Source organism: Malania oleifera, chromosome 7 (genome assembly GCF_029873635.1).
Source record: "Malania oleifera isolate guangnan ecotype guangnan chromosome 7, ASM2987363v1, whole genome shotgun sequence".
Taxonomy (NCBI): Eukaryota; Viridiplantae; Streptophyta; class Magnoliopsida; order Santalales; family Ximeniaceae; genus Malania; species Malania oleifera.
The window spans coordinates 642501-670122 of record NC_080423.1 but is presented as its reverse complement, the minus strand read 5'-3'; the positions used below and the strand labels follow the sequence as shown (position 1 = coordinate 670122).

General features: G+C 37.0%; 1 protein-coding gene across 3 annotated transcripts in view; it reads right to left on the bottom strand.

Moving 5' to 3' along the window:
* LOC131160379 (phototropin-2) overlaps positions 1-27622 on the bottom strand; it is a 192871-nt gene that overhangs the window by 14163 nt on the left and 151086 nt on the right. For all 3 annotated transcript variants that reach the window (XM_058116010.1, XM_058116011.1, XM_058116012.1), the window contains 2 exons: positions 17356-17475; positions 14345-14396 (listed from right to left, as the gene is read on the bottom strand). In XM_058116010.1, the coding sequence (XP_057971993.1) occupies positions 14345-14396; positions 17356-17475 (172 nt within the window). The remainder of the gene's footprint in view (positions 1-14344; positions 14397-17355; positions 17476-27622) is intronic.

Genomic DNA, 27622 nt, shown 5'->3' with positions numbered 1-27622 from the left:
GCATATTTCAATGGCTTCAACCACCAAGGGCAATTAACCTCTTTCGAAATATTTCGGCACACCCACATGCAGTTTAATTATAAGCATGAGTTATCTTCAAGCAATAGAAAGCTTTATGAAAATAAATTATAGGGTCAGATACTGTGTATTGTGACTGGCTATCAAAGAGATAATAAAACCCAGGAAGTCAAACTTTCACTGTACAACTCTTAGAATGCTTATAATCACTTTTTTGCATTGTTGTATCTAAAATTACATGAGCACAATTCCAACAATACTAACTCTGTTTTTCATTACTAGGATTAGTAGTTGGGCTGCTGATGTAGGACAGTAACGGAGAAAGCCTATCAACTGAAAATTGGTAACAATAAAAAGTAATGAAAGTTAAAGGTATGAAAAACATACAGAATAATTGCACTACATTGAACTCCAGAGCATTCAAACTCCTACTTTGTTGCAAAAGTCTGGTTAAAATTTAGTTTTCCCTTCTAAAATTTATGGATTTTTATTTTCATGATTTGTATCACATTTAATCAGACTGGAATCTTAAACGTTTTTGAACCTGCTCTACTTCAGGTTGCAGTTTCTTCATATTTTTTTAATCAAATTGGATAGTAGACTACCAGCTGAATGTGCTCAACTTCACTGTATCTGTTCAAATTTTATGGAGTGCCATTTTGAATTTAGTTGAACCAGACCAACTTCATGCTACAGATCACTTAAAATCTCTCCAAAGGATAGACATTGATCATGATTAAAACCTACTGACTTTCTAATTCTTTTGTTTCTTAGTTAAACATGGAACCCTGGTTAACACATTCTAATAAAATATTAGCCTTTCGTAAACTTATTTATCCTCAAGAAGTTATTATTATTGTTAGTTATAAAAATACATAATGTCTCCTCATACTAATGTGACAGAGGATTATATTGATTAAAAAATTCATATATTGTAGCTTTACATAGAAGAGGAAATCAATGTGACCCACAAGGCCACACACATATGACCTAATTTTTTTATTTTTAATACACATGCGTCCTCGTCATTTTCAAAACTGAAATTACATCTAAATTCAAAAATTTTTAATCCTATTTTTCACCCACTGCTCTTACATGCCTTCATGTGAGATAGACAAGTGAGATATTAAAGTCTTCTTTTACAATGAGGTGGCAAGATGCCATTGGTCAAATAAACATCATAATTTATAAATAATGAATAGCCATAATGGCAGCCCAGTAATACATGAGAACCTTGTGTAAAATGATTGTTAAAATGTTGTGTAAATTGGAAAACCTTATCCACATCAAATATAATTGTGAATGTTTCTCTCTCTCTCTCTCTGATGAACTCCTTTCTCCCCTTTCTGCGCTCGATGCCATGGAAGCTTCTGCAGTAGTTGATGCTGAAACAATCGATCGTGATCGAAGGTAAATCCTTCAATCTGCGATTAGACAAGGTCAGAGGGTTCACATCCTTTCTTGTAGTCAAGAACAGTGTCTCTCATAAGAGGTGGATAAGGTTCTCTAGAGAGGTTTTGTTTTGGTTCATTGATAGTATGCCTAATTTCAGTCTCACACAAAGGGGATTTCAATCTGTTCGATTTGTTATCACAAAGCTCTGTATGTCAATTAAATGGATGAAGGTAGGAAAGTTTTTGGAGTTAGGGTTAGGATGGGAAGGGAAGAGGGTTTCAGTATTTATTCCTTAGGGTGGAAAAAAGTTGAAGGTTCGCAAAGCTTCATGCGTGCTTTCTGCGAGATAGCACAGAATTTTTGTGGAAAAACTGGGAGTGTTGGTGCAGATAACTCTTCATGACACAGATCGAAGAGTTGGGTGGTGTTGGAAGGCAAAAATCGCGACAGTGATAGCTGTGGTAGTCAAGCCTACTCCATAAAGCAGGGTCTGAAGGTTCGGAAACAAGAACTGTGCTGTCAATGTGGAGACAAGTTGTATCAAAATGAACCCAAGGCAGTCGCAAATCGGTTGGCTTCGATTGACAGGAGGAAGAAGGAAGCTAGGGTTTGTGATAAGAGTAGAATTGATAGAGAGGAGGTTAGGGCTGCGTTCAGGGAGGAGGAAGTGAAGAGAATTGGGCCGGGATGCATGCTTCTCATTTCGGACCTATTCCAGGTAATTGAAATGGGGGGTATTTCTTTTTTAACTAAATTGGGCTAATTATTTGAAAAGGCTTAGTGTTTAGGAAACGTAAACACAGGCTTCAGTTTGGATCCAAAGGGAAGTTCTCCTCATATGGGCATCTCACAAAAGGTTCTTGGTGACAAGCAGACATATGGTTCAAAAATTAAGGCTTCTGACACTGCTATGTTGGCTACGGATAATAGACAAGCCCAAAATATTGCTCCTACTTCTCAGAAGACGAGTATTGGGAAGGAGGAAGATATACCCTCTATTAATGGAATTCTTATTCAACATCCTTTTAATAGAAATATTATTCAGCCTACAGTTATTAAGAATATGAATTGAAATGATCAAGAACTGGAGGAAGATCAGGATCTTAGAAAACCAGATTTGGTTCAAAACAATGGTGATAAATCTGCATCTAGTCCTGTAGAGTTTTTAGAAAGTGGTTTGGAAAAGAGTGACAAAGAAGTGCGTTTGTGGGAAAAATCAAATGTTGGCGCTTTTATATTGATAAATTTGAAGGTAATAAGGTTTATGCTTGTTGAAAGCGGCTTGTTTGGGTGCTGAAATGAAAAAGATATTTGGATATAAAGAGAGAAAATTCTTGTGAGTTTATGACAAAGGTATTAAGGAGAGATTCTAAAGGAGAGTTAATTATTGTGGAAGTTCCTCAAGTTGAGAAGAATGCCGGAGGTTCTAATGAGACTAGAAAAGGAAAAGAGGTAAAGAAATAGGGGGATTTTTCGGATTCAGAAAGTGATGATAATAGAGATTTTGATTGTAGTGGGGGGTCGTTGTTGGATGAGATACGAGAACAATATGGGTATGTATTCAACTCCTGCGATGAAATAGAGGATTTATCTTATGTTCATCCACCCCCTGTTGGAAGGTGTGGAGGGGATTTCTATTTTAGATAATGATGGGTTGGCGAATGTGGTGCAGTGTAGGGATGGAATTTTGCCTACGCCAGTGGAGGAGATTCCAAAGGAGTTAGAAGCTCAAATTCTTTTGGATAAAATGGATTTAAAGCTGGGTGATATAGGAGCAAATGAAGTGCGTTTGCATGGTGGCAAAAGTTTAAAGGTGTAGGGTCAAAGGGAATTAGCAAATTTGAAGAGTTCAGAAAATTATGATGGAATGGGTTTAAAAAGGGGGTCTTTTGGTTAATTTCGTTTAGTTTTATTTTGTGATCTTCCGTTTTTTTGTTTTTGTTTTTACTTGGTGGACTTCTTGTCCCCTCAAGTGAACCTTCTTCTCTTTCTATCTAATGAACTTTATTTTGCTATATATATATATATATATTGGAAGACCTTATCATAGTGATAGTTTTCTCCCTCTTTTTGTAACATATGCCAAGTATATAAGAATGATCATAATACCTTACTAAATCTCAATTACTAACATACGTAATAATTAAAAAACCAATAACCAATAACACTCCCCCTCTAGCTTGTTAAAGCTTTAGGGAATAGATGAGCAATTTGGTCTTTGGACATCACATGGGTTGTTTCAAGAGCTTTTGCACAACATTATCTTAGAAAAAAAGACAGTCAACTTCGACATACTTTGTTTGCTTACGGAATATTTGGCTAGAGGCAATATAAATAGCAACTTGATGATCGCATATCAACTCCACAGGCAAAGATTATAAAAAACCAAGTTCTTCGAATATGTTCTTCAGCCAAACCAATTCATATGTAGTGTGTTGTGGTTTTATATTTAGACTTGGCACTTGATATGGCCTTAATAGTTTGTTTCTCACTCTTCCATGATACTAGGTTACCACCAAAAAACATACAATAGCCGGTTGTGGATCTCCTTATAGTGTGACCCAACCTAATATGCATTTGTATAACCCTAAACACAAGTGTGACCCAATTCTGAAGAGGCCAACACAACTTTGAGGTAGTGCAAGATATGAATGACGACATCCCAAAGGCTTGTTTAGTAAAAATCTAGGAACTTGTTGCAAAAGATATGGTTGGTCATAGTTTAACTTCCCAACAAGTCTACGATACGTCCAATAATCGTCCACATATGGTAATAATTTGTTGTTCGAATGCAAACACTTATTTGGATCCTAGTAGTTTAGTCTCATCTAACAAATCTAGAACATACCTCCTTTGCGACAAGATGATCCTTATGTGAAATTTGGATACTTCTATGCCCAACAAGTATTTTATTGCATCCAAATGTATAGTTTGAAACTTTTTTTAAGAGAAATTACTTCAGACTCTGCATACCCTAATCGTTATAACCAACAATCACAATGTCATATTCACCATTAGAAAAATCCTATAAACAATAGTATCATGATAGAAAACAAAGAGATGTATTGCACACCACCGAAGGCCATATTCAAGCACAATTACAATGAACCTACCAGACCATGCTCTAAAGTGTTGCTTTAGACCATATAAGGATTTAAAACGACACATCAACTCTAATGACTCGCCCCTAGCAACCAACCTATGTGGTTGCTCCATATATTCCTCCTAAAGATCACCATGTAGGAAGGCATTCATCACATCAATGGAGAGGCATCACAAGTGTTGGTAAGGTGATGAAAAAATGAGTCGAGATAATTTTGGTGACCAAAGAGAATGTATCAGAATAATCCAAGTTGTGCACTTGATATATCCTTAGCAACATTGCGGGCCCTCAGACTAGCCACAAAACTATGATCATTGATCTTCATGATATACACCTCATAGCAGCCAAACCACACATAAGGTACCATTTTCCAAGTGTCATTATCTTGTAATGCACACATCTCTTCAACCATTGTAGCCCTCCACAAGGCTTCAAATACAGACTTATAGGAAAAGCAACAACAAGAGTAACCTAGAGTGCAAAATAATGAGTTCCAAAGATTGAAAATAAATTAAGGCTACCTATTATATGGGAGGAGGCACTTGAAATCAATAACGTAGGGAGAGGAGGATGAAGAGGCGAGAAGCCTGGCTACAAGTGAGTGGGCCATGGTAGCACTAGATTGTAGAAGGCAAAGTTTGGAGTTGTTGAACCACGTAGACAAGATTGCTATACTCCTTTTAGGACATGGTAGATTCCTCGATCGAGTGGCCAAGGGCATTTTGAAGTAAATTCATCCTTGGCAAGAGACTTATTGCCCAAGTCGATTTCCCATTAAGATCCCAACAACGGTCAACAATATGGTTGTGCATGCCATAATGTGTGCAAATGAGAGAATTCCCATAGCGAACTCCTCGTTCTAATACACTACCTTTGCCACAACCGCCACTTGATGTTGTCCTTGTCCTCTAACCCTTCCCCAACCATAATTAAATGGCATTCTAACCATGGCTGAACTATCATGGAAAGCAGCTTGAGAAGACTAAGAGCCAAATTTGATGATCCATTAGATTCTAGCATAAGCTTCATTTATGGATGGTATGGATTCATCGGCAATAACATAATTTCAGATGGGTTGAAGCTCATGATTGAACCCTACTTATTGCCTTTTAATCATCTTAACTTCAAGTTCCCCCCACATACCATTCATAGGACTATAATACTTACTAATGGATCTACCTTTTTAGTCATATTTGAGAAAGTTCTTATGTTGGTAAAAAACATTTCATTCTTATTTTGCGAGGAGCTTTCACAAAGATCATCTTTTACAACCTTTGTTGTCTTGTGAGACATCATGTTCATAGCAATTCGTGGTTCCATGCTACTATTTCAAGTTTCATCCAATCTTCATAATCTTTGGAATGAGATAGAGGTGAATGCAGTAGATACTTGGACTTCACGTTAATATACACATGCATTGCCTCAAACAACATGTAGATAGAGAATCCAACCAATTTTACGGCTGCAATGTGTAGGTTAGCATTACTAAAATAGCATATTCTCTTCTAATAGTAGTAAAAGACCTTATTTTGTTCTCTTTCGTGCTCCCCAAGTGTTTTGCCTCCTTATATATTTGGGAGTGTCTCCTTTGTCCATCAGTTGACTATAGGTGTAGATAAGTTTCATGCTCTGAAGTGAATCTTTGTGATACTTTTGTACTCAAAGGTTATTGATGTTTTTGTCCTAGTTTGCATTGTTTCTTTTATCTATTACTTTCTTTGAGTCTATACAATATTACTCTGATCCTTGAGTCCTACTAATTTTGATGCGCCCTTTCTTTTGCCTAGTCCTCCAAATTCCTGTCTATTGTCTCTACCTAGTCATCCTCCTAGGCCTTCATCTTACTTGAGCTCTTCTTGTTGCTTGGGTCATCTAATTTGTAGTAAAGATAACGACTCAGGAGAGGAGAGATTCCTCCTGAGCCTCATGTTGTGCCCTTGGATTCCTTGTCAAATGATGATGTCTCCTGTGATATTGACCCACTTATTCTTGTTTGACAAGTTAAAGACATTTCTACCCAACATCCAATTTCTAATGGCCTATAATAATTTTTTGTTACTTTTATATCACTGTTCTGTTACTATATCCTTTGTTTCCCTTCACTTACATAATAGCTTTTTTTATTCATATGTCCTCTATTTCCCTTCCCAAGTCTGCATTAGATACCTCATCCCACTCAGGTTGAAGAGCTGCAATGGATGAAGAGATACATGCTTCACATACAAATGATACTTGAGAGCTCATCCCACATCCTGCTTGTAAGTCTGTGCTTGGGTGTACACCATGAAGGTCAATCCCAATGATCCAATGCCTAGCTGCATGGTTTATATCACCCTAACATATTCTCCTTTGTCACCAAACTTACATAAGTTCATCTTTATCTCTCTTTTGTCACCAACAGTATTGGCCATTGCATCATTTAGATGTGAAGAATGCTTTTCTATATGGCGATCTTCGTAAGTCTTATGGAGCAATCACCTAGGTTTGTTGCTTAGGGGCGGTCAGCCTTGGTGTGCTGTCAAAAGAAATCCTTATAAGGTCACGAGCAATCTCCTAGAGCAAGGTTTCGTAGGTTTATTGCACTAATGCTTGAGTTCGTCCTTTTTAATTGTGTGGTACATCACTCACTTTTTATTTTACTGCCATATTATTGCCAATAGGACTTTTTTGGCTTTGTATGCGGATGATATCATTATCAATGGTGATGGTAGTTAGGTGTATAGAACTTTCAAACATTTTCTATTCAGACTAATGATTTGGGATTGTTGAAATACTCCTTGGGCATAGGATAGAAATATCTAGATCTCGTATGGAATTGCCCTGTCACAAAGGAAGTATGTTCTAGATCTTTAGTGGAGACTTGGTTATTGGGATCTAAACAAGTTGATAGACCTATGGATATGAAGAGAAAATTATTGCCACATGTGGGTGACTTGTTCACTAATTTTTGACAATCCTAGAGACTTGATTCTTATCATGAAAGAAACTCTCCTAAAGATCTTCCCAAACAACTTTGGCAGTGCTGTGAAACATCACATTGAGGGCAATTTTTGTATCCAAGCTATTCCACAACCACAAAAGCAGCATGACATTCTCCTTCATCGACATCATACCATATGGAAATTGGGAACAGGGAGAATAAGGCAAACACTTAGACTTGCTTTCTACATTGATGTACCCTTTCATTGTTGTCACAAGCCGAGCTTGTTCAGGGCATTATGTTTGCCTATGACCGCTTGTCTCGTCCATTTGGGATGGGTTTCCATCATGTAAATACTAACATAGGTTTATTTTCTACTAGTAGTTTCTCTGTACGCCAAATAAGGCAGTATGACTCCTCAGTCACTTTGATGTTTCCTAATGCCAGAATGAGATTTGCATATAAAGCTCTTTAGGGGAAGGTGAGTGTTCATCAATCTTGTAAAACTCACTAGCTATTGTCAACGTGTTTAGCTACTTGCCTCCCTCGCTAAACACACAATGTTAACAGAGGTGTTGTTAATGAATTACATTGCTTCAATGTTTACTGCTTGCTTGCCACTGCTTTCATAATTGCTCACTGCTTCCGCTGATATTTGATTACATGATAATGAAAGTGTTTCGTGGATGAATTGTGGTTATCGATAGGATGGCTAGTTAAGAAAGTGTGATTTAGGTAGTGCCACACGGTCCTTTCACAAAGGTGTGAAAATAGTCGGGCCCTGACACCTAGTATCAGAGCTCAATGAATTGCTACGTGAGTTCAGTTACCTTCATTGTGGGATTGGGAAAGATTTGGTAAATGACCATGGCACCAACCAATGCTGAGAGAGTGTGTTGGAAGCATAGACTGAGACGACAGCCAACAATGTGGCCAATGAGATGGCCCAACTGAGGGGACTTGTTGTTAAGTGACGGAATCATAAAAGCATCAAGCAAGTTTGTTAGGTGAAATATTAGAGGAATTTCACCATACTGTGGAAACTTTACAATCTTGAATAACTAATCTAGATGCAAAGATGAATATGATGGTTCTTGCTATGGGAAACTCTAACGCTCCAGGGTTTAGCAAGGCCAAGGTACTAGAACCCAGGACATATGGGGGTGCTCGTGATTCAAAGGAGTTGGAGAAATTCTTGTTTGATATGGAGCAGTACTTTCGTGCTATGAGGATGGCCTCAGAATAGGTAAAAGAGGATTTTGCGACCATGTACTTGGTTGGTGACTCCAAACTGTGGTGGTGTACTAAGTACAATGAAATTGAAAATGGACCCTATGTAATGGATAGTTAGGAAGACTTTAAGAGAGAACTCAAGACCCTATTCTTTCCCAAGAATGTTGAGTACAATGCTAGGAAAAAGCTAAGAGACCTCAAGCATACTGGTTCAATTAGGGAATATGTGAAACAATTTTCTGCTTTGATGTTGGATATCCGGGACATGTCAGAAAAGGATAAGTTATTCTATTTTCTTAAGGGGTTGAAACCGTGGGCAAGAACATAACTTCATAGGCAAAGAGTTCAAGACTTGTCCACCACACAAGCTGCCGCGGAATACTTGACTGACTACGTTGGTGATAATACTGCTTCGTCCAAAGAGTTTGGCGGAGTGGGAAACAATGGAAAGTCTTTCAAGAAGGGTAAACCAAAAAGTGGGGGAGCCGACTATAAGGCATCAACTTCAAAGGATGCTTCATCGTCTGGGAAGAGTAAAATTTGTGTTATTTGTGTCAAGGCCTTCACAGAGTTTTTAAGTGCCCTCACAAAGCAACACTTAATGCCTTACAAGCTTCCACTGCGGAGTAGGTAGTGGAAAGTGATGGGGAAGAGGATGATATCTTGAGGATGGGTGCAATGCGCAGGTGAATGCATTGGAAAAGCTAGCAAAAGCACTGAAAGTTACACAAGAAAAAGGACTGATGTTTGTGGGCTTGAGGATCAATAGGAAGAGTACCTACGCTATGGTGGATACCGGGGCTACTCATAATTTTGTTTCGTGGCCAAAAGCATGGAGACTCAAGTTATCCTTGGAGAAGGATACAGGACATATGAAAGCAGCGAATTCTATAGCCTAGCCTACTCTGGGAGTAGCCAAGCAATTGATTGTGAAGCTTGGACAGTGGGAAGGTTATGCAAATTTCATAGCGGTGCCATTAAATAACTTTCCAGTCATTTTGGGAATGGAATTCCTGAGGAGGACGAAGGCAGTGTTGATGCCTTTTGCTAGTTCCCTGTGTCTGATGGGAAATCACCCGTGCATGGTGCAAGTTGTTGTGACAAAAGGAGACAATGAGAAGTTAATTTCAGCCACGCAACTGAAGAAGGGATTGAGAAAGGGTGAACAGACATATCTAGCCATGGTCGTGGTAGATGAAGAAGTAGGCCAAGAGCTGGTGCCTACGACCATCTAAGAGGGGTTGGATGAGTACAAGTAGGTGATGCTGGATAAGCTGCCTCACCACTTGCCTCCACGACGAGGTGTGGAGCATGAGATCGAGTCATTGTTAGGAGTGAAACCACTTGCTAAGGGGCCATATCAGATGGTGCCTCTAGAGCTAGCAGAGTTGAGGAAACAACTTGATGAGTTGTTGGAAGCGGGATATGTTCGCCCTTCCAAAGCACCATTTAGAGCACCGGTGTTGTTTCAAAAGAGACATGATGGGAGCATGCGGATGTGTAAAAACTACCGCACGCTTAACAAGGTGATAGTGCGCAACAAGTAACCTATTCCGTTGATTGCTGATTTGTTGGATTAGTTGAGTCATGCCAAGTACTTCACTAAACTTGACTTGAGGTCAGGTTACTATCAGGTAAGGATTGCTAATGGGGATGAGCCGAAGACTACTTGTGTGACGTGGTATGGGGCGTATGAATTCTTGGTGATGCGATTCGGGTTGACAAATGCGCCTGCAACATTCTATACCTTGATGAACCATGTATTTCGTGAGTACCTCGACAAGTTTGATGTGGTGCACTTGGATGATATTGTTGTCTACAATTCTAATTTGGAGGAACATGAAGAGCATCTACAGAAGGTGTTCAACAGGCTGAGGGGGAACAGTCTATATATGAAGAAAGAGAAGTGCTCTTTCGCTCAGTGGAGCATCAAATTCTTTGGTCATGTGATTGAGCAAGGTCATATCCGGATGGATATGGAGAAGGTAAGGGCAATTCAAGAATGGAAGATTCCAATGACAGTGAAGGAGCTGTGTTCCTTTCTTGGCCTTGCCAACTATTATAGGAAGTTTGTTGAGGGGTATTCACAGAGAATGACTCTTAAAACAGAACTACTAAAGAAGGGTCATGGGTGGAACTGGACTGAGAAGTGCTAGGGAACCTTTGATGACTTGAAGGATGCCATGATAAGAGATCCGGTACTTGTTCTTCCAGATGTCATGAAACCCTTCGAGGTACAGACAGATGCGTCAGACTTCGCCCTTCGAGGAGTCTTGTTACAGGAGGGACATCCTGTTGCGTACAAGAGCCGTAAGCTTAGTGAAGCAGAGCGTGAGTCCACAGCTTAAGAGAAGGAGATGCTAGCGGTGATACATTGTGTCCACATGTGGAGACATTACTTGGGTCAAGGTTTGTGGTGAAAACAAATAACTCGGGAATTAGCCATTTCTTCACACAGCCGAAGTTGAAAGCCAAGCAGGGTCGATGGTAGGAATTCTCGGCAGAATTTGATTTCTCCTTTGAGCACAAGACGAAGCGTTTGGCATTGAGTAGGAAGGCTGAGCTGGCGGCCTTGCAGATGGTAGCACACTTGACGGTGAGTACTGTTACCATGACGATGCAAGAGCACATCAAAGATAAGTTAGCCCAAGATCCAGTTGCGTAGAACCTAATGAAGCTGACCGAAGAGGGGAAAGCATGTCAGTTATGGATGGAAGACGGAATGCTGATGACCCATGGTAGCCGGCTCTTTGTGCCACAAACTGGTGATCTGAGGAAGACACTGTTGAGAGAGTGTCATGATACAATGTGGGTCGGACATCCAGGATGGTAGCACACTTTGGCCATACTGAAGCAGAGGTATTATTGGCCACACTTGTGTGATGATGTGGTTGATTATACCTCTACTTGCCTCACTTGCCAACAAGACAAGGTGGAGCAGAGGAAGATTGCAAGGCTGCTGGAGCCCCTACCAGTACCATCCAAACCGTGGGAAAGTGTCTTATTGGAATTCATCACCAACTTGCCCAGAGTGGTAGATGCAGGATCTATACTTATGGTTATAGATAGGTTTTCGAAGTATGGTACGTTTATACCCGCACCAAAGTACTATTCGGCAGAGGAGACGACACAGTTGTTTTTCACAAATATTGTGAAATATTGGGGTGTTTCCCAAGACATTGTTAGTGACTGAGACTCAATATTCATCAGCAACTTTTGGACATTACTTTTTAGAATCCTCGGTTCACAACTTGAAATCTCTTCGAGTTTCCATCCATAGGCATACGGACAGATGGAGAGATTCAATGGGCTACTAGAAGAGTTCTTGCTCTATTTTGTCAATGCCAACCAGAAGAATTGGGTGCAACTACTTGATGTGGCTTAATTCTATTTCAATGCCCAAAAGTGCTCAATAACCAACAAGAGCCCTTTTGACCTTGTTACAGGTCAGCAACCGCTGTTACCTCACACAGTGGATGAGCTGTATAGAGGAAAGAGTCCTAGGGCTTACATCTTCACCAAAGAATGGAGACAAAATGCAGAGATTGCCCGAGCCTATTTGGAGAAAGCTTCTAAGCGAATGAAAAAGTGGGCAGATCAGGGGAGAAGACCGCAACACTTCAACGTAGGTGACTTGGTGCTTGTTAAGCTCAATCTTGAACATATCAGGTCACTATGAGGACGAGATAGGAGACTACTTCGCAAATATGAAGGACCAGTCCCCATCTTGGCGAAAGTCAGAAAGGCCTCTTACAGAATCGACCCTACAACTTGGATGAAAGTGCATCCTATGTTTCACGTCAGCTGCCTCAAGCCGTTCAACGCCGACACCGACGATCCGAGTAGAAGTCAGTCAAATAGAGTAGAGTTGAAGATAGTGCAACCTGACAGACGTGAATTTGAAGATATCCTTGCAGATAGAGTGTTCATATCCTCAAGGAAGAAGCGGCAAGAGTTTTTAGTGAAGTGGGAAGGCCTTGGTGATGAAGAAATCAGCTGGATTTCTGTGGAAGATATGCAATTGTTCATGGACAAAGTTGAAGTGTACCTAGTGTGAATCTACGAGGACGTCGACCGCTTAAGTGGGGGAGCGTCATGAGCTGAGCTTGTTTAGGGCATTATGCTTGCCTGTGATCGCTTGTCTCGTGCATTTGGGATGAGTTTCCATCATGTAAATACTAGTGCAGGTTTATTTTCTAGTAGTAGTTTTTTTGTATGCCAAATAAGGTAGTATGACTCCTCAGTCACTTTGATGTTTCCTAGTGCCAAGATGAGATTTGCATATAAAGCTCTTTAGGGGAGGGTGAGTGTTCGTCAATCTTGTAACGAAGGTGTTGTTAATGAATTACGTTGCTTCAATGTTTACTGCTTGCTTGCCACTGCTTTCATAATTGTTTACTGCTTCCGCTGATATTGGGTTAAATGATAATGAAAGTGTTTCGTGGATGAATTGTGGCAAACGATAGGTTGGCTAGTTAAGCAAGAGTGCTTTAGCTAGCACCGCATGGTCCTTTCACAAAGGTGTGAAAATAGTCGGCCCGTGACATTTGAGACCACAACAAAAAATTGGAAATGCCAGCCAACTTGATGGATATGATCTGCACATTGATATTGTCAGAAAATTTCTCTCTAGATGTCACAAGGACAGCCCCATGAACAACACAAAGCACACATCACATACCAGACCAGGAAAAAAAAAAAAAAAACGGAACCACCAGAAACCAGATTAGGTACAGTATGGCATAGAGCAGAAATCGTAAATAAATAAAAAGAAATCCCTCCAGTGCTTTAAGGAGTTGTCACAATACAGCAGCAGCAGCCATTACAACCCAGCAGCTAAGGCAGCCAGGGAGAACAGCAGGCTTGAAGGAAACTCTGGTCGCAATCACAAACAGTAGTGGAGGAGCAGGAAACATAAGTTGAACACCAATCAGTAATCCCACAACAGGTTAAAGGTAGCGACTTCCTTCAAATTAACAGACACCTCACCAACCTGGGATACATCAACCAGCAACAGCTATCTGCTAATAACAGTGTGACTGCCTTCACACCAACAAACACCTCATTAGTTCACTGCACACAGCTGAACTGAGAAGAGTCAAGAGTCTCTAAATGGCTCTTAAACAAGAGAGAGCATTAACTTAAAAGTCAAATGGTGAGAGGTAAATGAAAAGGCAAGAGGGATAGAGGAAGAGAAAGAAGGAGAAGGATAAGAGAAGAGGAGAGCAGTCTGCCAGAACAGAAAATGATGTGACACACACCCTCCAGATCTGACCTATTTACTTAATAAAATACTAAAAGACAAATATGCCCCCACATGCACACAATAAACACATAAATGCGCTACATCTAGCATTGATTATATGAGGTGAGCAACAAACAGTGCATGCCACGTCTAGTATACATATGAACAGAGGAACTTGATCATAAGATTTGTAAGTTAAGGAAACAAAAAAACTGAATCAAACGAGATAAACACAGGAATATTATCTTTTAAAATGTTTATATGAAATAAAAATGAAATACAATAGTAATCATACATATACAACATCAGATATTAGTTCTTCAGAGGTATCTTAGCATGAGAACCTAATAGGCTGGACAACACAACCAGATGTGCACGTGCGCAGTGTGCACATAGATACAGAGAATATCATGCATTATCTCACGCTTACCAAGAGCCCACCAATCAACAGCACTACTGTGGCCAGCTCCAGTAATAATTTCCTGAAATCAAGTGATTTTTATTAGTTTCGAAAAATAAAAAGAACAGCAAAAATTATTTATAATGTTTTTTTTAGAAGAAAATTATTTTATAATATATCCTACCGAAATTTATACTCATGCAAATATTTCTTCCCAAAATTTTGGGTAGTTAGGAAAAATGTTCAAAAATAAAAATTTTGATGTTAGAATAATGCGTATCTAGGCTTGTCTTTCTAGTATCCCTTTGTATTTTTTTATATCTGTTTTAAGAATTCCAGTGGGAATTGTGAGCAAGCTAGAGAGAATTATGACATATTTTTTTGGTCTGGTTTGGGGGCTCGTAGGGGCCATTTAGTGAATTGGGTGGAGTTTAGTAAGTCTAAAAGAGAGAAGGGGGGGGGGGGGGGTTGGGTTTTGATAACTTGGTGCGTTAAAACACTGCTCTTTTAGCTAATGATTGCGGTGCTTCCCCTTCGAACATAATTCCCTATGACATTGAGTTATTCAAAGCAAGTTTGGGTTGGATGAGAGTGGGTGGGATACCAACGTTAGCTTGAGATTTTTTGGGGGAGGCAGTGGAGGTCTATTTCCTTGACTTGCTCTATTTTTACCCTTCACACTAAATTGATACTGGGAAGGGGGTCTCGAATTTGTTTTTGGAAAAACCCATGGCTTGGGAATGATTTTTTCTCCATTTTCTTTCCGCATCTTTTTAAATTGTAAACTGAGCCAAACTAAGTCATTTCTTTCTTTGCAGATAATGGGAAGAGCTTTCCAATCTTTTGGAATCTTTATTTCAGGATATTTTTGAATGATAAGGAGATAACTGGAGGGCTTTCCAATTTCTTGGAATCTTCATTTCAGAAGATCTTTGAATGATAGGGAGATGGTGGAGTTGTCTTCTGGAGTTGTCTTCTTTGTTGTCCATTTTTAACAATTGCAAATTATCCTCAGGTAGGAATGTTTGTTCTTGGTGTCCAGATCAATCGGGGGTGTTTTCTTGCAAATCATTCTTTGAATTTTTGACCCATTCAAATTATCCCTTTCCTCTTTATTCAGTTATTTGGAAGGTTAAAGTTCCTCCCAAGATTAAAGCTTTTACTTGGTTGGTTGTGCTTAACAAAATTAATACCAATAACTTGCTGTAGATAAGAAGACCTTTGAAGGTTCTCTCTCCAGATGTTTGCGCTCTGTTATGGGAATTCTGGAACAACCTCTCACCTCTTTTTGCATTGTGATTTTGCATGGAGGATTTGGAATAATTTGTTCAGTGTTATGGAACAGAGTTGGGTCTGCCCTTATTCAGTGGAAGATTTATTAATCAATTCTTTTGCAGGCTCTGGAAGAAGGAAGGTAAGGGCAACTTTATGGAGGTGTAGTAAGTATGCAGTTTTCTGAGGTCTTTGTTTCCTGTTTTCAGTTTCTATTTCTCCACAGTGAAAATATAGATTATAAAAATGCGTTTGTTTCTGTTGTCAGTTTTTGTTTTTGTTGCCAGAAATTTTAATATCCAGAAATACATTTTTTGGATTTAATTATTAAAATTATACACTTTTAAATTAAAATCAAAATTAAATGATCATATAAATTTAAATATAATTAAAAAAAAATATACATAAATTTTAAAAAATAATAATAAAGTCAATTACGAAAATACGTTTACTATTTTTCATTTGTCATGTTTAATAAAATTTTTATTGTAAAGTAAATTTTGAAAGTAAAACAATTGAGTAAAATAATTGTAATAAATTTTATTTTTATTATAGTAATTTTTTTAATGTGTATTATTTGTAATTTTATTATTTTAATCATATTTTAATAATATTTTGATTTAAAGATGAAAATGAGCATTTTTTAATTAAAATTTTAATTTGTATTAGTTTTATAAATGTTAACAAAACGGGTTGTCGGTTTCTAGTTTTTTCGTTTCTGTTTCTGGTTTTTAGTTTTCGTTTCTTTAATTTTTTGACAGTGATACCGAACGGCCCCTTAGATTACCACTTTATCTAAAAACTTAAGCTATTAGGTTATGGGCTCATAATAGAAGCATTACGCCCTTTACAGCCTGTTATGGAAGCAGTGTTTGTTATGGCAGTGATTTTTTTTCCTCACGCTATTAGCAGTCCAAATCAGTATTGAGGCCTTGAAATTCCATTATGTAGCTGCTGTTATTTAAAACCATGGTTGAAAGGAATTCTAAAATCTTCAAAGATTAGAAGAATTCTCCAAATTTTCTTTGGAAGGAAGTTACTCGCTTTGCTTCTTTTTTGGTAACTTCTTTTCAGGGTTTGGCAGTTTGATGTGTCTGATATTCAAAGAGAGATTGGAAGGCAGCTTTGATGTAGTTCTTTTTTAATTTGCTTGTTTTCTGTTTCTTTTGGGGGGGACTTCACATCACACAAACATCTGGCAAGTGGCAAAAGGAAATAAAGGCTTGTATGCAATTTAAGTTGAAATAGTGAAACCTACGACTTCGACATTAAACTGTTATACAACTTGATGCAATCTGAACCAATACCACTTGATGCAGGATGAATTAATTCCAATCCAGTCCTCAAAACAAATATACAATAGGGCCTTTATGGACTTACAATGGTTATAGAGGAAAAAAAGAAAAAAAAACTTTTTGAAATCTAAATAAACTCAAATGCTACTTTCTAAACTTATAATATGCTAAATCAGAAAATTATTATACATAAATTAAAATAATATTTTGCTGAGTCTAAAGGAAAGGATATGATCCCAAATGATATCATAAATAAAGAAAATAAAAATATAATAAACAAAAAATTAATAACTCTTTCCTGTTTGTTGTGTCAACTCTATAAAAGAATGGCATTCAACAACAAAAAAACCAAGCCTTAAGTCCCACTAGGTGTGGCCGGCTATATGAACCTTTTCCGCCAATTTATGCGATCTTGGACCATTTCTTTAAAAGAATGACATTCAAAAACTTATAAGAATGAGAAGTATACCATACCGGAGCAATATATTCTTCAGTTCCAACAAATGAATTTGCCTCTGTAGCTGGCTCTGCAACAAATGTTGGTGGTGGTTGACTCCTAGATCTTCTATTTTTCGGTATTGGATGTTTTATAACCTGAATACCATAGTGAAGTGTCAAACCATATAGAAATAGTAAACACTTATTCTAGAATCTAACAAGTATCAAAGCATAAGATGTGCAGAAAGACCATGGCCCTGGTTCATTTTTAAATTAAAAAATGGTATGAGAAACTGATACCATGGTAAAAAGGAAAGAGCTAGGGCCATTACTGCATGTGTAAGAGCATTGGGAGGATTCTTGTTGATGAACAGAATCATGTAACACTGGGCAGAAGTCAAAATGTGAAACTAAAAGTAAAAAAGCACTTAAATGAAAATAAACCAAAGATTTCCATCTAATGACGAAAAGCAGTAATTCAAAAACTAATGTACAAAGTAAAAATATTTCCAATGGTCCAAATGCCTAAAAGGGCTTTAGCATACATAATCAGAGGGCTTTGAAACTTCTGTTGATGGTTATTTTAGTCATTAGCATTACTAATGTGTAAGTGTTATGTTAATAAGTAAGACCTAGTAAGGGAATTATGGTCATAGACATCTACTTGACATATATCAAAGCCGAAGCCAAAACCCTAAATCTGCCGCATGTCTACGATCATCGAAGAATCTCCAGCAACACCATAGCCCTGAAAAAGAGCCAGCAGCTGCCGGAAGCCAGAGCAGTCACCAGAAATTTCCCGAGCGACACTGCCAGTTCAGGATCACAAAAATCACTATAGATTTTGCAAAAAAACACCCATAGATGTTGCTGATCTGCCTCGCTGCTGAAATCCCATCTCTTGAACTTCTTCCACGTGCCCTCACACGCTGGTCAATGTCAGCCAGGGGCAACCCTGCATGCCACCACGTGAAGCTAATTTCGGGCATGTTTCTGCCCTGAATTCATCCAGCAGTGCTTGAATCCCTCTATGAACATGTTATTGAAGTTTTTGTGCTGTTTTTTATCCAAAGACTTCACCTTTTTTAGTTTCTCATGCGCAGCACCTAGGGAATGGTTGTTTGATGCATCCAAAGCTGTTTGTCAGTGATTGTTGAGTTTATTGGGGCCTGAAACAGTGGCATTTGCTGTGTTTTTGATTCTCTTATTGTGTGCTTGTGGTTTGCACCATTTGTCAAAAGTTGTGTGCTGGGATGGAGCTGGTGAATTCCAAAAACATATTGTTTTCTGCGTATTTCTGATGTGCTGCTCTATCAAGGTGGTATGTTTGTTAGCGTGGAGTTGCCAAATCCCAGAAGTGTGTTTCCCTTGTTAGCCACTTGTTCAGGTGAACAACGTACTATAACCATCTCAAAGGAGGTTTATTTAAGGTTCCCGCAGTATCAGGCATCCCAACAAGCATATTATCACATTGCATTTATTGCTCCGAAAAGTAATCATACCGTCTATGGGTCATCTAGTATCTCTCCACTCTCCCACTAGTCCAAGGGTTGTCGACTCTGCTGCTACTGACCAAATGACAGGTGTCACCAACTACTTTTCTACTCTCCAGTACTCTAAAAATATGCCTTATGTTACCGTTGCTGATGGGTCCACCACTTCCTTTAAGGGGATAAAAACAGTAAGTCCTACTCCCTCAGTCTCTCTTTCTTCTACAAAGTCACTAAATTGCTTTGTAATTTCTTTCTTGATTCTCTGCTTATTTAGGATTTTGAAGACGAGGAAGATGATTGGCATAGGATGTGAGGCTGGTGGACTTTACTACTTTGAGTTGCTCTCTTCTCCTATTGCTTGTAGTGCTGCAGCCACACCACATCAAATCTATTGTCGCCCGTCATCCATCATTGAACAAATTAAAACAGCTAGTTCCTACTTTGAGTTTGTCTAACCTTGAATCTGAGTCTTGTCAATTAGGAAAACAACATTGTGTTCCCTTTGCCTCTTGAGCAAGATCTTAAATTTCAAAGCTCCAAAAGTACGGAAATTTTGATTTAGATGCCAATTTCGATTTTGATTTGAAAAAATAACAGAAATTAGTAGTAAACATGGAATTCCTTATGAAACTTTAGAAATGGTTAACAAACATAATAATATTTGTTTTAGGACTAATATATTACAAATTAAATACATCTATGTTTTGTATGGGGTGGAAAAGTTATAAAATAGTATGTGTATCAAATATATTTGAGAGATAATGTACATTAAACATATTTAGTTAATACAAATGAAATTCATAAATAATTTAAATCAAGAAATAAATAGCACTTGTAAATTTCAATACCTTAGATCTATTATGCAAGATGAAGGAGAAATTGAAGATGATGTGGTGCATAGAGTTAAAGCAGGTTGGGTATAATGGAGAAGTGCTTCAAGTGTGCTTTGTGATCGTAGAATACTCTTAAAATTAAAAGGTAAGTTTTATAGGACGGCTATAAGACCAGCTATGCTATATGGATTAGAATGTTGGGGGACGAAAAAATAGAATATCCAAAATGTAAAAGTTGTCAAGATGAGAATGCTTAGATAGATGAGTGGAATAACAATGAAAGATAAATTAAGGAATGAACATATTCGCAATAAGCATGGTCTTTAATTTCCACGAAATTGTAGAAATTTCCGATTTCCATCACCCTTGAAATCAAAATGGCAGTCAATTTCCATCTTGCATAATTTCCATCGAAATCTCAACGAATCATCCGAAATTTATCGAAATCTCAAAATTTTAGCAAAACTTATCAAAATTTAAACTATACAACAAAATTTCATCAGAATTCAAATTAGAAATTTATGAGTGAAGTGAAATTTCTATCTTAATTTATTTTATCGAACCAAAAGATGATTACAAGTGCTTTTGAAATTATATGAAAAGATAAACTTACAGGAACATTTTATTTAACCATTCAAGTCTAAATTATCATTATTTGTATAATAAATAATATTTAAATGATTTATGAATTTCATTTGTATTAACTAAACAAGCTTAATGTACATTATCTTACAAATATGTTTGATACACATACTATTTTACAACTTTTTCACCTCATACAAAACATAGATGTATTTAATTTGTAATATATTGGTCCTAAAACTTATATTATTATGTTTGTTAACCATTTCTAAAATATCACAAAGAATTCCATGCTTTACTACTAATTTTCATTTTTTTATTTTCAAATCGAAATCGAAATTTTTGTCGAAATTTTTGTACTTTTGGAGCTTCGAAATTTGAGTCGAAATCGAAATTTAAGACCTTGGCGATAAGTTAGGTGTAGCTTCTATAGAAGATAAGATAAGGGAGGGACAACTTAGATGGTTTGGGCACTTGCAACATAGGCCACATAGTGCGCCAGTGAGGAAGAGCAAGCTAGTTACTGTGGGGGATTAGAAGGGTAGGGGTAGACCTAAAATAACTTGGAATGAGATAGTGAATAAGGATTTAATAGCCCTAAGTTTGTCAAAAGAAATGGTCCATGATCGCATAAATTAGCGGAAAAGGATTCATATAGTTGACCTCACCTAGTGGGACTTAAGGCTTGGTTTTGTTGTTGTTATTGTTATACAAATTATGATAATTTAGACATGAATTGTTAAATAAAATGTTACTGTAAGTTTATTTTCTTATATAATTTCAAAAGCACGTTTCGATAAAATAAATAAAATAAATTAACAAAGAAATTTCACTTCACTCCTAAATCTCTCATTTGAATTCCGACAAAATTTCATTGTATAGTTAAAATTTTGACAATTTTTGCTAAAATTTCAAGATTATGATAAATTTTAGATGAATCATTGATATTTCGACGGAAATTAGGTAAGACGGAAATCGACTACCATTTCAATTTCAAGGGTGACGGAAATCGAAAATTTTGACAATTTCGTGGAAATTTAAAACCATGCTTCCATAACAATTTCAAGTTCCTTGGGATGAAGGAATGCCCCACTAGCTATGTTTTCCAAGTGATTACCACTTTTGACATATACAACAGATTGGTAGGAAGATACAAGGCATGCGTTTTGCGGTGAATATGTATTTAGTCCAAGAAGTGTAGAAAATGTTGTATATAAAATAAATCCGAATGCAAAGAGCCTGTCGCATTTGGTTGCATTATGAGCAAGATCCTAAGTTTTGATTTTGACTAAAATTTCGAAACTCCAAATATACAAAAATTTCAACACAATCTTTGATTAATATTTGAAAAATGATGGAAATTAGTAAAAAAAACCATGGAATTTTTTAATGAAACTTGAGAAAATGTTAGTACATATAATAATGCAAGTTTTAGGACTAATAAATTATAAATTAAATACACCTATGTTATGTATAAAGTGCAATAATTGTAATATAAGTTATATCCATGGATATACAGATGCAAATTGGGCTGGATCACCTTTCGATTGGTGATCCACCATCGGGTACTGACGACTGTATCTTGGTTCGTAGTAATTTTGTTTCTTGGAAGAGTAAGAAAAACTGTGGTGGCAAGGTCAAGTGCTGAATCAAAATATAGAGCTAGGACTCACACAGTCACATTGCTTGTGAACTTGTTTGATTAAAGAACATGTTAGAAGAATTGGGGTTTTTGGATTCTTAGCCTATGAAGTTGATGTGTGATAATCAAGATGCTCTTCATATTACCTCTAACCTGATCTTTCATAAGCGAACAAAGCACATTGAAGATTATTGTCCCTTTGCTTGGGAGAAACTTGTGTAGAAGCTCATTACAACCGCTTATGTGAAGTTCGACATGCAGCTCGCTGATTTGTTTACCAAAGCATTGGGGGGTGCTTGTGTTAAATTCATTTGTAACAAACTAGGAGCATATGAAATTTATGCTCTAGCTCGAGGGGGAGTGTTAGAGGTTATATATGTCTTTTAGTATTACTATTATTGAGTGTGTTAGTATGTAAATTAGTGAGATTTAGTAAGGGTATTATTGTCATTAGAATGTATTCAATTTGTATTATAAATAGAGGAAGAGACCTATCTTCAAGTTAGGTCATTCATTTTAATCAAATCTTAACAGTTACAATAAAAAAAAGATACAAATTAAGAGAGAAATTTCACTTTGTGCATAAATTTCACATTTGACTCCAAGGAAATTTCATTATGTGGTTAAGAATTCAACAAGCTTTGCTAAAAGTATGAGATATTGATAAATTTAAGATGATTTGTTGAAATTTAGACAAAAATCATCTAAGATGGAAATCAACTGCCATTTCAATTTCAAGGGTAATGGAGAGCGAAATTTTGAAAAATTCGTCAAAATATATAACCATGATTATATGTATGTATCATGTGTTTTAACAATCTCTTTTAACTGGCTTTTGTATTAAAATGATTGTGTTTGCAAAACTAAATCTTCCCCGGCTCTGATGCATCCATTGAATTTTGTATGAGATCACCGCCAGTCACATACTAGAAAAATGGATGTGACACTTACTGTTTGTTTATTGATTAGGAAAGGAAATTTAATATCATGATGCTTTCCTGACTTACAAGATTCATACTCAATGATAAACACATAACTCAAAGTAGAACCAATTTAACTTCTCCAATGAAGGATAACTGAGGAGACAATGGATTTGAAAATGTGTAGCAATAATAGTGTAGGCAATAGAAGGAGAGAGTAACACAAAGTAGTAAACATTACCAGCCTCATGTCCTCAACCAATAATGGTATTCCCTATCTTTGAATCCTGAATGACAACAAAGTGAGGAAAGAATGTAATTAAACAATTCATGGACTTTGTAATTGTGCTAATAACAAAGAGAGATAGAAGGTGTAGAATTATAGTCCCTATTCTCTTAAAGATAGTAGTGGACCCATCAGCAAGGTTGACATGAAGTAAGTTTAGAAAATAGGGTGGAAATGAATTGGTTATAAAACCCAAGGACTAGTGAGAGAGAAACTTGACGACAAGTTGTAGGGTTACCTACCTGGGCAATAGATGCAATTGGAAGAAAAGCTTGCAGGCTTGATATTGGAGGAACTTCAAAAATACGCTTCTTTTGAAACAAATACAACTACTTGTTTGTTGAATCAATAAGAACAGAATTTATAGTGGCTGGATTGGCAATAAGTTGGGGTTTACAATGCAGATCTCAACATTACTCAATTGTATGACCTCCTTGTCACAATGAGTAACTTGCATTGGTGGCCTCTACCATGTTCTTCCCTTTTGCCGCAACTCTAACCACCCCATCAACTTCTACTACTACTACTTGGTTCATAAAGAGAGCCACCTTGTGTAACAAAATCTCTCATCTTGATGCTGGAGGTTGAACACCAGATCCAAGAATTGAATGCTAAAGGATGTATGAAGTATACAACAATAGATGTTAGCAGAGGATGGCAGCTCTGCACTACCAAGAATATAGGACAGGACCAGTGTTTCAAACTCACTAGGACTTGGAGGACAGTGTCATCTGCTCCCTCAACTTTTGCACATCGGGAACAAGTTTTCACTTTTTCAGCAATTGTCTGGAAGTCAATTCAATTGACTTTCATGATTAGTTTTCTGAGCTGGCTGATTGTTTTTAGCCATTGTTGCTATAGCTTGATTAATACTTTGTAAGTCTGTATATATCCCAAATAAACACTCAAATTCCCCTGGAATATTTTGCTCCGAATTGACAGCCTGTTCTGGTGGGGTTAAAGACGTCGGACCACCCCTTTGTCTCATTCTCCTTGAGGAGAGAAAATGTCAAGTGTTTTTATGTAGTCATGAAATATTACCATGGACACATAATCACAAACAATCCTAACTATTCATTATGCTTACGGATATACCTAAAATATACATAACATAGTCTACAAATAACTTAATCATATGCAAGCCAAAGGACACAATCATGTGCAACTTAAATTAATATTTAACTTTTTGCTTTCTTTCTTTAAGGCCCAATGCAACGAAAACTCTGGTATCACTTTGTCACATCCCTATTTTAGCACGTGATCGACTATGACTCCATCTAACAATTGATGGAGGCACTAGGCCTAGGCAAGAATTTGTTTTGCAAAACCATCACTTGGAAACAAGTTAGAAGCCAATTAAGAGTGAATATTTGTTAAACACAAGATACATACATATATTTGTAAAACAACCAAAAAAGGAAGTTTTTATTTGATTGACAAGCTCTTTACATTGGGTTGTACTTTACATACAACATTTTTCACATGTTTTAGATTAGAACACACATGCCAACAAAATATGTGCTTAGTATCACTAATATCTTCCTGCCAATTGTGATAGATCAGATTTAGAGGTGATTTTTGATACCATGTTATCTACTTGTCCCCTCCACACAGTTCTTTCGGCTTGTAAGACATTCAAATTCAATATAAGTCCTAAAATTGTAAAGTTAGAGATGAAGGAGAGAAGAAGAGAAGATGAGAAGAAGAAGAAAGAGAAAAAATGAGGCGGCAGTTTCCTGGAGATTTGCATACAGCTCCAAGTCCGCCCTCCTATATATTAACAAAAAACAAAAGTCTTAAGGACAAAAATACCCCACTTGCATAACCTATTTTCTTCTAACATATCTATTTTTGAAGAAGGGATTCGGGTAGAGACTTGGCATTGAGTAGTCATTATAGGGACAGAATTTTACCCATTCCAGTGGAGGATGTTAGTGTCAAGGATGTCGAAGCTAAAAAATTGTTTGAGATGATGGGACTATGGCTGGCTGATCGCGGAGGGAATGAAATTCGTACGGATTGTGCTAAAACTATACCAAAGAAAGGACAGTGTGAATTAGAAAATCAGCATAGTTCTGCCAACTATGATGGAACATGGTCTTAATTTTCCACGAAATTATTGAAATTTCCATCAAAATTTCTGCTTTCCATCACCCTTGAAATCGAAACAGCATTTGATTTCCATCCAATATAATTTTCTTCGAAATTTCAGAAAATCATCCGAAATTTATCAAAACCTTAAAATTTTAGCAAAATTGGTCGAAATTTTAACTATAGAACTCAGAATTGAAATGTGAGATTTAGAGGTAAGTGAAATTTCTCTTATTTTACCTTATTTTCTTGTTGAAACATTATTACAAGGGCTTTTGATATTAAACGAAAAAATTAAACTTACAACAACATTTTATTTAACCATTCATATCTAAATCATCTTTATTTGTATAATAAATCATGAATTTCATTTATATTGACCAAATATGTTTAGCACACATTATCTTACGAATATGTTTAATGCACATATTATTTTACAACTATTGCAACGAATATGTTTAATGCACATATTATTTTACAACTATTGCACTTCATACACAACATAGATGTATTTAGTTTGTAATATATTAATCTTAAAACTTACATTATTGTGTCTATAAACAATATCTAAAGTTTCATAAAAGAATTCCATGCTTTACTACTGATTTCCATCATTTTTTCAAATAAAAATCAAAATTGAAATTCCATCAAAATTTCAATAATTTTGGAGTTTCAAAATTTTAGTCAAAATTGAAATTTAAGACCTTGATTACCACCCACAAACAATATCCAATAGTAGACCTTCCATCATCAACAAAGCTAACCCAATCTGCATCACAGTATCCCAAAATATCATAGTTTCAATTACATTTATATATCAAACCTTTACTAGGAGAGCCTTTGAGATACAGAAAAATCCAACAAACAGCATCCCAATGTGAATGTTTAGGGTTTCCTATAAATTGACTCACCATCCCCACAGCAGAAGATATGCCTGGCCTAGTGGCAATCAAGTAAATAAACTTGCTAGCCAATTGTCTAAATCAACTTTTATCTTCAAAGTCTAACCCAACATCCCTAACAACTCCCTGTTCGGATCTACAGGAGTATGGTTTAGCTCCCAACAGATCAGTCCCACTTAGCAAGTCCAATATATATTTTCAATAAGATAAATTCAATCATCTACTACACCGTACAATCTCAATGCCGAGAAAGTAACACAAAGTAGCCAAGTCCTTGATTTAAAATTTCTCTTTAAGCCACTGATTAATATCTGCAATCCCACTCTAGTCAGTGAGTTACCACACCTGTCTCCTTTTTGCAAACAAAAACTCAATGATCAAAAAAGCATCGGATGAAGCCAAAGGCAGAGACCATCAAACTAAAATTGTCAAACCAAGCTCGAGAAGATTTCTTAAGACCATAAATGATCGTATGCAACCTACATACTTTACCATCCTCTCTCGAGCAACATGATAAGGACCAATAAAAATTAAATTTCAATGAGATTAATACACAAATGGAATTTAGTCAAGCAACAAGAGAGGTGGTCTCAAAATAAACAATACTATATGTTTAGTGTGCCCCTTGGCAATCAATTGAGCCGTAAGCCATTTGATAGAGTCATCATGAAGAGGAAGATGCACCAAGTCTCATATCCTTCGAGTGGTCAAGCCATCCATTTCTTCATCCATTGCTGCTTCCACCCAGGGTTAGCAAGTGCTTTCAACATGCGATAAAGGGATAGAAACAAAGGACTGATGAAGAACTAAGACATAATAAGCAATGGGGTAAGAAACAAAGGACTGATGAGTACATGTTTGAGTACCTTTCCAGTGTGCAATGGACAAATCCAAGATGCTTTGGACGGATCTCAAGAACTAGAAGTCGAAACAGTGATGGGAAAAATATGTTGTTGCATGCCTGTGCTTGCTTTCCGTCGTTTATAAACCCTCAATTGTTTCTCTCAATTAGCAATTAATGGATTTGGAAAAGGAGTCGAAAAATTTTCAAAAGAAAAAAAGTAGGAATAGGAGGATCAACACAAAAGGAGGGGACCATGAAATGTTGATGTACACAAAATAGATACATCCAAGGATGACTCAGCACTAGAGAAAAAAGGTGACATCGGTACTAACAGATTTCCTGAAATTGTGGAATCATAACATCTATAACCCTTCTAAATTCTCAAATACCCGACAAAGATGAGAGAACTTGTCCTATCCCAACTAGTATGTGGAAGATGAACAAAACATGTGCACCCAAAGACAAGGCAAAACAGAGAACATGCATGTTTCTCGAAACACAACAGAAAAGGGTATGTCCCCCTAGAACAGTAGGGGGCATTCTATTGAGCAAAAAATAGGTTGTAAGAAGAGCGTGAGCCCAATAGGTTTTAGGAATATGCATATAAAGGAGTAGAGATCGTGCTATGTTAAGTAACTGTCTATTTTTTCCATTATCTACTCCATTAGGAGTATGTACACATGATGTTTGATGAATAATCCCTTCAGCTA